The 12479-nt window shown below is 37.8% G+C and overlaps 2 protein-coding genes across 2 annotated transcripts in view; one reads left to right on the forward strand and one right to left on the reverse strand.

Moving 5' to 3' along the window:
- The window catches only part of LOC135203024 (cyclic nucleotide-gated cation channel beta-1-like), a 15936-nt gene extending 12544 nt beyond the window's left edge, over nucleotides 1-3392 (forward strand). The window contains exon 2 of the mRNA XM_064232593.1: nucleotides 541-3392. Coding sequence (XP_064088663.1) covers nucleotides 541-1671 — 1131 coding nt within the window. The 3' untranslated portion in view covers nucleotides 1672-3392. The remainder of the gene's footprint in view (nucleotides 1-540) is intronic.
- Nucleotides 1-9873, reverse strand: part of LOC135202713 (cilia- and flagella-associated protein 161-like) — a 180117-nt gene extending 170244 nt beyond the window's left edge. The window contains exon 1 of the mRNA XM_064232190.1: nucleotides 9693-9873. Coding sequence (XP_064088260.1) covers nucleotides 9693-9761 — 69 coding nt within the window. The 5' untranslated portion in view covers nucleotides 9762-9873. The remainder of the gene's footprint in view (nucleotides 1-9692) is intronic.
- Nucleotides 9874-12479: the final 2606 nt, after the last annotated feature.

A 12479-nucleotide genomic window follows, 5' to 3' on the forward strand; every position in this document is an offset into this window, starting at 1 on the left:
AGCATTTTTCATGGCATATAGTTTTAAGTTACTTCAATATTATCTTATATTAATTCTATGGCAGCGTATATTTCAGCATGAACTGGCAGACTATGCTTTCAACATTTTGCCAGCATTTAATTTTTTTAAAGTTTTTCTGAGAAGATGATATTCCCAAGGATCCAAGGATAAAGTAAACACACAAGAAGCTTTTGGGCTGCACAATGAAAATTCTCTTCTATTAGAGCAACATAGTGTTTGCAATTAGTGATGAAACCTCCCCTTTAATATTACCCACAAACAGTGGACAATGACAAATCTAGGGATACACTGCAATTTAACTCATGTTAAGTTATAGTGATACACAGCAACCTGACCTTACTTAGGGTATAGCAATACACATCAACCTAATTGGCAGTGATACACTGCAAGTGATTATGGCAAAAAAAAAAAAAAAAAAAAAAAAAAAAAAAAAAAAAAAAATCCAGTTTTCATCGATTTTAAACTATCTTCCAAGACATGATTTCAGTTTATTCTGACATTGTTTCTTATCCATTGCAGGTGACAGTTGTGTTGGCAGTAGTGGCGTGTATCCTTTACACTGCCGAGGCCAGGCCCAGTCAAACGGCCCAAAGAGCGACATCCCGCTCAACGGCCAGGACAGCCGTGAGGTTAGACAGACTCTCCCCAACCGCTCAAGGCGACCTCAACAAAGTATGGGACACAGAGTTAGCTAAGCAACGCAGCAAGACGCTAAGCCCGGAGGACACCGTCAACTTCTTCGAGCGACCTGGAGGTGGTCGGTACGTCTACGGCTACGACGTGGGAGCCGACGGCCGCTCCCACCTCCAGGCCTCCGATGGGAAGGGCCAGACAATAGGAAAGTACGCCTATACGGATGCCAATGGCAAGAGCGTCGAGGTGCACTATGTCTCAGGTGCGGACGGCTTCAAGGTCATCAGCAACAACCTGCCGGAGGACACAGAGGACGTCAAGAGGGCGAAAGCCGAGTTCTTCAAGTTGTTCGAGGAAAGGAAGTCGCAGCAGTCGAGCACAAAGGTCGATTCCAATATTGCTGACATGATTGGAAAGTCTGCCGTGCATCTGGGAGTCTCCTCTGCGTCAGTGGCTGCGAGGGCCTCTCCTCTCATCACCAGAGGAGGAGCCGCCGTGCAAGAGGCAGTGGAGGAGGAGGAGGAAGAGGAAGAGGGTGGTGATGGAGAAGAAGGTGAAGAGGAGGAAGGAGAAGAGGAAGAGGAAGAAGAGGAGGAGGAGGAAGAAGACGAAGAAGAGGAGGAGGAAGATGATGAAGAAGAAGAAGAGGATGAAGAAGAATCAGAAGAAGAAGATGAAGAAGAAGAAGACTCAGACGAGGAAGAAGACAGCTCATCTTCTTCAGAAGAGGACAGCAGCAGCAGTGAAGAAGATGACGAAGAAGAAGAAAGCAATGAAGAAGACGAAGAAGATGGTGACGAAGAAGAAGAGGACGATGAAGGAGGCGAAGAGGATGATGAGGAAGAGGATGACGAGGAGGAATCGAACGAAGATGAGGAAGACAGCAGCTCCTCCTCCTCCTCTTCGTCTGAGGAGGACGACGAGGAGTCTCTGTTGTCGAGATTCCAGGACGACTTCGGCAAGAGACTTTACTCGACCACCATCAACTTCCCGGGTCCCGACAAGACCCTCAGTTAACGGACAACCGACTTAAAACCAAAACATTACCTTATTTCCAATTTGCCAACGCAATGCTCATTAGATTTATAGACATCCTAGCTTAGTCTCTAGATTTGTAGATGAGAAAAAAACCCCCTGTTCTAAAAAAAAATCAGAGTCTTATTTGAACAGGAACCTTTTCACTGTCTATATTAGCCAAGCAGTTTTTTTATTTGTTTTTTTTTTTTTTGCCTTCCTTATGTTCCTAGTGATGTGTTTTGTATGTGGTCGTCATTAAATCAAGTTCTCCCTAACTCTTCCGAGTTGCTAGATTATATATTTATAGGGACAACAGATATTTCTTTTTAAATCTATGCGGAGATATAAAGCAGCTATAGAGTAGAAAGACTTTTCTGACGGACCGAGGCAACTCGCGAATAGTTTGGGACGACTTTTCGAGACTATTTTGCAGTTGGTGGAACAATAGTAAACGGTCTAGTAAAAGTGCAGAAGCTTTTTTTTTTAAGAGTTAATATATATATAGACGTATTATCTTTCAGCTAATGAGTACGGATATAACTGAATGATAGGGCTTGCACACGAAATCTCACAATTCACTGACCAACCGTCCTCCTCATCCCATTTACTCTTGCACCGCCAAAGAAACGCAATATATCAATGTCCTCTGCTTTCTTCGAAATGTTTCTCGTCGCCCTTCATCGTCCCAAGCGGAGACCCTCCTCAACAAAATTCATCTACCTCCTCTACTTCTCCTCCTCAAGCATCAGAGGAATTCAACAAAATGCCCTCGACTTCCTCCACTTCCACTCGAGCCTCAAAGGACTTCAAGTTCCGAAGAAGGACGCCAAACCTAACCTGAAACTCCTCTAGTTGCCTCTTCCAGGAACCCCTACTGATGGCTAGCGTCTGTCTAACAGCCAAACAGTCTGTTATTCTCGATCATTTCAACAAAAATCACGGCTAGAAATGGGCAACGAGCCTCGAGCGAAATTCTCAACTCTGTCTTGCGTTCTCTCTCGCTACTAGGCCTAGTACATGGGCCAGCCTGACCTCTCTCTTTTGCATTTTGTTAGTCTCTCTAGGCCTATCAGTTTCACGTCTTAGTGAGTAAGAGCAATGGTTTCAAAACCTCAAGTAGCAATGTTGTTTGTGTTTTCGTTTGTGGTTGTCTTCTTAGGAATTAGTCGTGCCACTACAAAAATAAATGATAAAACTAGAATATTTCCAAGGCACATGCAACTTAAATGCTTGTTGGTGCATTCATGTGCCTCGAACACGTACAAATTCCATTATCCTTAAGACTAGAATGGTTTGAATTGATTAACTTAAGGTAGAACTACACAGACATAACATCATTATGAAAACTATGGCAAAACCACCCAGAAATAGCTAATTAGAAACTGACATCGAACTCACACTGAATCGCACCAGCCAAGTTGAATCATTTTCGAAGTTGCTCAATCGTATCTATAAAATGTAAAATAAAATGAAAGCTTTGCATAATTTATTAAAGAGTCAAATATGAGAAAAGAATGCTAATTGATGTCACTAATCCCAACTTGGCTGGACACAGGCACCGGTTAATTACTAGTGAAAAAAAGAAGAAATTATTCGTGTTTTCGTTGCCAACAAAACTGCTTTTCTCACAGCTCTGAAGTACCCAATTTCTCTTTATATTTTTGTTTATGTATAGGAGATTTATATGATTAATGTATAATAAATTAATATTCAAAAATTAATATTTGGTTTTCCTATGCCACATTTCATTTTTACGTCTTTACCACCCCAAATCTCCATAAAGATACAGAGATATCCAACTACAATTTTCTAATGACATAGTACTTTCGCATAGAGCTCGGTGGAGAGGTACCTCTTACAGTGTGCCTTGTGAGGCGAACTATAGATGCTGATCGAGATCTCTACCCCTAGCTGTTCAAATTCTGTCACTCTACCTAGCCCAGTTATGAATAGAAAAAAAAAAGTCACGGAAGAGACTTGCACATAAATAAATATTAATGCACAAAGAAATAACCGGGCAAATTTAAAACATGGCAACTCAAACAACAGATGGAATAACGCTAAAACAATACAATCTCCCTTCAAGGAATTTGTACAAGCAGCGTACATAGGGCCAAATTCTGGTCTCCCAATACCTAAGGAGTACTGAAAGACCCTCAGGCCTACTGCATTGATCTATTAAGCCTAAAAAAAAGTAAATAATACAAAGGACTTCCTAAATGACTGCTTCTCCCTAGATATGTGAATCATACATAAAATGTGATGGTGCAGTGGGAGTGTCCTTTAAATGACGAATGTGCCTTTGACAACAGCCTAACGTTCGTAAGAATACTTTACTGTGGAGATGATTTGTCACTGCATTCAAGTTGCAATTGCTGTGCTATCAATAAATTAGTAAACAAAATAACAAACTAAGAGCAAGCCGGATTTTATGTTTTCAATAGTTTCCCATGCAATTCAACTGTACAAAGAGTTTTCTTTGACGACGGCTCATTGTCCCTCAACAAAAATAAAAAGTTTCCCTTGGCAGACTAAACTATATATTTTTCTATATCAGGATCATCATTATCAAAGTAATGTGAAATACATTACGAGTACACGATTGTAGATATCACTCCTTTGCAAGCACCCTAGAATGCCATGTCCTGACCTATCCAGAAATCACATAGGGGCGCCCTAACATTGCCGGGGGTTGGGGGGGGGGGAAGTAACATTGGAAAGGCCTGATGCATGCCGTCGTTCTGCAAACTACCCAAATCACCTAAAATTCATTTATAACTAGCAGATGCTCGCTATCGCTCGCATTTGCTAGTTCCCATAACTGTACCACCTTTATCATATATGAATCATACTCATACCCATATCCGTACCACACCAATAACCATACTATACCCATATTAATACCAATACCCATATCATAGCTATAACCATACACTCTGTATCACACCCATACCCGAAACATACCCATACCGATACCAATACCCATAACCATACGCATAATGTACCATACCCAGGTCACATCAAAATGGCGATGGGTGATGCTTGTCACTGAGCTTTGTTGATGGTCATGGCACACGATAACTTCAATGGAAATTGAAGCATTTCTGGAGGAAGTGCCCATTGCATTATAGCATCTTTGGGCCCCCATACACTGAACGATGGTATGAACGATTGTATGAACGACTGTCCGAACGATTGTTGTTATCGACACACACACACACACACTGTCCAGACAGTATGAACGATCTCCGCACCGATTTCAGTCTGAACTCTGTCTCGGGAAGACTTGACATCATCTCAGAAGAGACGGGCGCGATAGCATTATATCGGCAGACACACCCATACATTGAACGACCTGTGTATGACAGACTTAAGTCGCAAGCCAGCAACCTGGTCTGGACAGATTCCCGCTCAGATCGTTCAGACACGAAACTCCGCCCACTTTTGCATTCAGACAGGCCCATACACAATGCTTTTGTGAACGATACAGACAATCATTCATACAATCGTTCAGTGTATGGGACCCTTTAAGCCCGCCGCTAAAACGTTCAGTTATGCCTGTGCACTTATAACTGCACAGTTGGACTATGCAGTTATAACTGTGCAGGTATAACTGAACGTTAGTGGCGGGTTTTAGTCTTCAATTCCTTCTCCATAAAACTCTGTTCTTTAGTTCTGGTTTCAAAAGATCCTGGAGTCTGGGAGTCTTCAAGAAGACGTTATAATCCAACTGGATTTTCTCCAGGAATGCTGCTTCTTGAGCTGAAGACTGCTTCAAAAGATCTTAATTAAAGTCGTAAAAATGTCTACATGAATACATTCAAATACAATGGGTGTTTCCCTAGATTTAAGGGGGAGGAGAGGGGGGAAGGTGTGGGAAACACGCAGCCACACACAGACATTAACAGAAAGGCAGTCAGGGATATTATAACATAACAGATGTGACATGTCTTGAATTAAAAATGGTAGAGCCGAGAGCTTTATAAAGCCCGCCACTAACGTTCAGTTATGCCTGAACAGGTATAACTGCACAGTCCAACTGTGCAATTATAACTGCGCAGGCATAACTGAAAGTTAGTGGTGGGCTTAAGACTTGCTAAAATCCCTTCTTCAACAAACAAATAACAAGTTTTAAAAATGACTGGGAGTCCATCGTTGGACGAGTGATTTTTGCGCTAGCCTATCAATCCGGTGGTCCGAAGTTCGAGTCTCGAGTCTACCAACGCGGAATCAGAGGAATTTATTTCTGGTGATATAAATTCGTTTCTCGATATATCGTGGTTCGGATCCCACAATAAGCTGTAGGTTCCGTTGCTAGGTAACCAACTGGTTCCCAGCCACGTAAAAATATCTAAGCCTTCAGGCCAGCCCGAGGAGAGCTGTTAATATGGCCTACTTTAGAAAACTGGAAAACTAATGACAATATCCAGATTAATATTAATCCCCGGGGCGCCCATCGCCTCCTCTTCAGGCAGTCTTCATCTAACAAGTCGAACTTTCTGTACTGTATTGTTTACATTGTCGCCTGATCTTGAAAAACCGCATGGCCACCTAGAGTAGGCCTAGCCGGCCTTGGGCCAGCACAGGTTCTTGTTCTCTGGCATCCCGTAAAATGTGCATATTGACGGCAACAAATAATACAGCTTTATGCCTATTGGTTATCAGGACACTCTCAAATGCTTATGATAACTTCCCACTTGTACAATTACGACACGGAGTTTGAATGATAACAAATGTTATGATTATCACTGACAAAACTTTTAAAAAATTTGGTCTTTAGTGAATGCCCATAAGAAAGTTACTGTCCATTTAAGCCCGAATTTACATATACTCGTTAACACCTATCTCCTAGAGTTTGTTGAAAGAATACGGAAGGTTGCGTCTTATTTTGAAACATTTCATGATCTTACCATGCATGTTACAAATCTATCGACAATCCGTGTTGGCATAAGGCCAGCTTAATCAACTACAAATGTTCCTTTAGAATTTGTGCATCCAAATATAAAGATAAACTTCATCAGGGTTCTTCATCATTCACTACAGAAAAAAAGCTTATAAGTACAGATCGGACTTAGTACTAATCAACATGGTACTAATCTGACTTGTGTGTTTCGTACACATTGATTTCCGTTAAGTGAGAACAATTCAAATATGAATTTAAGTAACTTGCCACCATAACATTAAATCTGTCCCATGGCGAGGATAAGAGGATGATAGTTAATTTTTTCGGAAGGACTAATCAAATTTATTCCTGAACTGACTTGTGTATTTCCTACACAGTAGTATTTCTCTCAACTAAGAACGAAACAAATATGAATTTATGTAACTGTACCCAGATATATATAAAACCTTTCGCATGACTAAGATACAACAATGATGTTTAATTTTTCACAAGGGCTCACAAGAAATTTAGTGAATTAATTTTACATAAAAGTGCATCCATTGTTCCTATGATATAAAATCGCCGTACAAGGTTTAGTTTAGGTAGACTTGTTGGCAATTTTAGTCCTGAATGACCTAATTTGACATAAAGTTTCAATTTCACCTGCTCCAAGAAAATGTCAAAATCTGCAAATCATATCCATTCTTATTCCTTTCTTAGTGAGATGACAATAAAGATATTATAATGCATTTAGAAGACGAAACCATCTGGAAACCAGAATAGGCAAAATTTCCAACAACGACCAAGAACCAGTTATTGCTACAGTTATGAAAGCATCATTAAATAAGAAATCACACACAAATAAAACATTCGAGGATAAAAACAGGTCTATGCATGAGAAAATACATGCATAAGCTGCAATTTGAATCATTAAGAGGAAATCAAGAAGAAATTTGCCAATTCGGAAGCATTAAGAAGCAAATAAATTCATACCATCGAATAATGTCCTATTTAGGGCACTTTCACACTATGTCGCACGTAAATGCGACACGATGTCGCACCTACATGCGACTAGCAATCGACTATTATATCTCTAATGTACCTTTTCACACTATGTCGGTCCGGCATCGCATTACAGCCGACAGGCCCCACCAGCCATGTCCGGTGCTGCACCCAGACGCGATTGCAGTTGGCCATTGCCTTCAATACGTGTCTTCACACTATGCGATTTTTTCCTGCACATACGTGCGGCAACAGTAGACCTCCGCTGCTTCTGGTGATCGGGTGCATTGGGTATTGAAAACATTTGAGGGATATAAATAATGTTATTCCCGTTGCTGAATAACCACTGGTTCCATGCAACGATAAAACACCATACAATAATAATAACAACAATAGTGTTATTCTTAAATAAGAAAGAACTGGAGGTATGGATAGCTTAAGTATAAACTACTGAGAAATGATTTACTAAATGATTTGCTGTTTTTTTCATTTAGGTTACATATACGTTTTGATACTGAAATTATTAGAAGGTTATCGGTAGATTATTGATATAAAAGAGGACTAAAAGCTTTTGATTTCGATATATATGTTTTTAAGAAGTTTTTATAGTTAACACTTACGTTTTATTTGCATTAATTACTGAAACAGAGATATGCATTTTTTATACTGAAGTAAAAGATTTTAGTTTTTGACATAGATATACCAGTTTATACTTTTGATAAATAGAGATGTTTCAGCTAACACTAGTAGTTTTCATTTTTTATTTTTTATTTCTATAAGGAAAAGCAAATTTACAAGGAAAGGTCCATATTATTTCCTCTTACTTGATGGTAACTGCCAGTTGTGCTGGCGAGATATCATCTCTGAAAGTCGTATTTCTTTTAGCAACTGGTCATGTAGACTTGACAAGAGTTCCTCAAAGGTTGTTTTAGACATTCTGAAGTAATTGGAAAATTTATCATTCTCTCTCTTCAGCTCCTCGAAAATTGTGGCAAATGCACCATACAAGTGCCTTTGTGTATTCAAAGGGTGTACCGAGAGTGTCCTAGATTTTCTCGTCTTTTTTCTCAAATGTAATAAATAAAGACAATAATTTTCTCTTCCTGTCCATCTAGTCACCACTACAAGCTGAGAGCAGACTGCTAGCGCTGGTCAAAAATTGGATCACTTTGTGCGGCAGTCGGACAAATGTACGATTTGCGCAATTTTGTGTCGCATTTAGATCCGGCACTGCAATCGTATCTTGGTGCGACAAGAATCGCATAGTGTGAAAGGGCCCCTACACATACTTGGAATCCCTATTATGAAATGTACTAGGACAGGACCCGATAGTAACCTTATTAGGGTTCGGACGTGGGTTGCTGAAAACTGTAAGCCTATAAAGAGCAGTTATTACGTGAGGGGAGTTCGATTAAGTCAATAAGTCGAGAACACAGTATAAACTACTATTGTATTCTGTTCCAGTCAAAGGATTGAATTGTAGTGGTTTGGGCCCTTCAAATATCACTTCCTAGTCTATTCAGGTGAAAAATGTCACCAACTGTTTCTCTTAATTGCATGAGGTCAGGCCAGTTGGCTGGTCTGTTTAGAACAAAGAAAATGACATAATTTGGAGCAGAGTCTACATTTCGTAAAACTTAAAAACATTTTCTTAGGTCTATGTGGGCCGGGCTGACTCGAAAATGACAGGATATGTTATTCTTAATTATGACCGTTGTAGGTACTATATCGCAGGAGCATAACTACGGCGTATTTAAAAAAAAAAAAAAAACAATAACAATACTAATAAAATATAAATTACATCAAGATAAGTTGAGATTTTAACACTTAGTAACTTTACATGAAGTGTAAACAATAGGCCTATCCGTAACTCTGCCTTTCACATGGTTACGGCAAAACAATCGTATGTGAATATAGATCGTCTGATAATTACATAATAATGTCCTAAAGCAATTTTGTAAGTAACAGCCCTCCCCGCCCCCCCCCCTCATAACCCTAACATATCTCCACTTCGTGAGTATATTGATGTCTCGTGCATAATAAAGTACTTTACGGTTGGGTCAACGTACTCTAGTTAAATGTACTTAAAACTAAACAAGTGTACCTGGGACTAGACTTGCACAGTTATCGTACTCACCTCTTCCATAAGTCTGTTTTCGTACCAATTTCCCACTCTGACGCGGGAATGGTAAGAATTCCTCGCCATTTCCTTCCCAGACCGTTTAAACAGCGAACAACACACACAACCTACCAATCTCCTTGCACAGGAGAACACTGGAAAGTAAAGTAAACACAGTCTTCCCTCCACGCTGTTTACCTCGTTGCCATGGAAACGCTTGAGGAGAGGGCATGCACGTTTTGTTGCCGGATTATTTTGAAATAAAGTCTATAATTTAATCAATGGTTTCTGGTTTTATCCTGAAATATAAACAAATGTTCGATAGAAAAAAAAATTATTTAAAAATAAAAATTGTAGGCCATTATCAAACTACCCGATAATCAGTTTTGCTACTTTGTTACTAATTGATTCATTTTCGATATGCATAGTTTTTATTAGTTCTCAAAGTCCGTATGACTATCTTAACACTCTTTTCATCATCAGACATTTTTATTACTTACCCTTCAAAACTAGCCATTATTTTCAGAATAACACAAAGCCGAAGTTTATAAACTACCGTATAGTGGGTATACTATTTAAGGGTTTCATATCACCTCAATAAATGGGCTGTTGATAGTTCTATACTGTGCACTAATTCATTTATTGGGAAATGAAACAAAGTGATGAAGTATCAAAAGTAATTTTACCCTACTGCCTGCATTAAGTTAACGATTTTCCAAAATATCCCTACATAATGGAAATTCGGGTACAAATAAAATTTGTCCGTATCCAGCTGTCTCAGATAAGTGCTAGAGTGAAACTGAAGTACAAGACAGGGCTGCCAGATTTCCACACTAAGGAAATCCACACTCGGTCTCAGACAGTTGCCAGTTATGCATTATATTCGACTTTATCGAACTGAGGAATGTAAAAGTTGTTTAACATGATCTTGTAAGTGCTCAAAACTTAGCGTATGGAATTCCCAACCAGTAGCTTTTTTTTTTTCTTACTGATAAATAAGGATAGAACAATGACCCTTTCCGTTTTTAGCTCATTGTTTAAACATTTAGTTAGATTTTTATTGTTTTTTTTTTTTTATGAGAGGGTAAAAGAAGCAAAACTTCTCAACAACAGTCGCCACTCTTTAATATGATGATGAAAAACTGCAATGAAACTTATTTAATTTGACGATGAAAAAAGTAACATAGGTGTTTTACAACAAGTTTATATATATAAGGCATTTTAATCACATCATCGTAATGAAATATAACGATAAGTTTATGATGTTCAATCCGGCCAATATTGCCATATATATAGTATATATATATATATATATGAATATATATATATATATATATATATATATATATATATATATACATCTATATATATATATATATATATATAATTATTATATATATTATCTATCTATATGTATATATATATATATATATATATATATATATATATATATAATGACTAGACCTATATGTTGGGCCAACTAACATTGTTGGTTATATGCTCGCAAGTGAACTTTAAAAAATAATTATCGCTGTATTGTATCATTGTAATTACATAATTACAATAACTTTCATGAAGAATTGAAGCTGCAAATGATGTCTTATTTTTTAGAGTAAAGTAAAACTGGCAACGTATCCTGGACCTTGGCTAATGTACTGAACCATTTTATTTTACAGAGGATTTAATTACCACTGCATTATACAATTTCTCACTTTTATTGTTGTTATACTCATAGTCCATTCATTTATGGCAATATCAACTGACAACGAAATCATGAACGCTATCATCTATACTGATAAACTAGGCCTATGATTTTGCTAAGGTCTTACGTTATACGAATTACAGTTATGAAATCATTAAAGCCCGTTTTTTTTTTTCAAAAGTTTGTCACCGTAGTTGTAGAATAACCAAACTGATTATACACACATATTAATCATTTTCACATGCAAAAATTGCAATGTGTATTGTAAAGCTGTAAAGTGCGTCGCTGAAAAATAATTTGCTACCAAATGGCAGTATAAATGTATGCATACATTTCACAAAATTTTCAAGAAAATATACCATCAAAACTAGCAAAATTAAGAATATCTCTAGTATTATGAAAAAGAATAAAATGTAGATTTTGTTGAGAACCATATTGAAAAATAATTTTGGTAGGTAACTGAGTTGGTTGACGCTGGCGCCAGCCAGTTCGTACGGTCAAGATCTAGCTTATATTCTAGGTCTTGGTTTGCACATGAATCAACGGTCAGCGTTATGCATCTGATAAACATCCAAACGCATCCACAACTTAAAAAGGATAAAATTAATTATTTATTTTTATGGATATTTGTGTGTGAGACTTATAAAATAGAATAGTAAACAATTTTCATTATTTATTTTTAGATTTTAACTAGCATACGCTCTTTAAGTAAAAAGTGTGGAAATTTTTACGTGTGGATTCCACACTCCACACCTAATCACAATGTGGACAAGATAAGCCGTATTAGTGACGTCATTTCCACACTTCGGCAGCCTGGTACAAGACATAATTTCATAAACAATTTAGTCGATGAAAATAATGAAAAAAAAGAAGTATAAACACTTCTTCGTGAAGTCGTAGAACATTTCTTGCAGTAGAATATTTGTTGAAGACCCAAATCACGGAGTGTAATCAATAATTTAATTGTCTAAAATAATTAGATATTCACATTTTCAAAATAAAATCAAAATAATTTATAGAAAAAAATACACTGATGAAATGATAAAGTAAGTATTTAATACAATTATGATCTAAACGCCGAAACCTCATTCTATACCGTAGAA

This window comes from Macrobrachium nipponense, chromosome 33, assembly GCF_015104395.2.
Source record: "Macrobrachium nipponense isolate FS-2020 chromosome 33, ASM1510439v2, whole genome shotgun sequence".
In the NCBI taxonomy this organism is placed as follows: Eukaryota; Metazoa; Arthropoda; class Malacostraca; order Decapoda; family Palaemonidae; genus Macrobrachium; species Macrobrachium nipponense.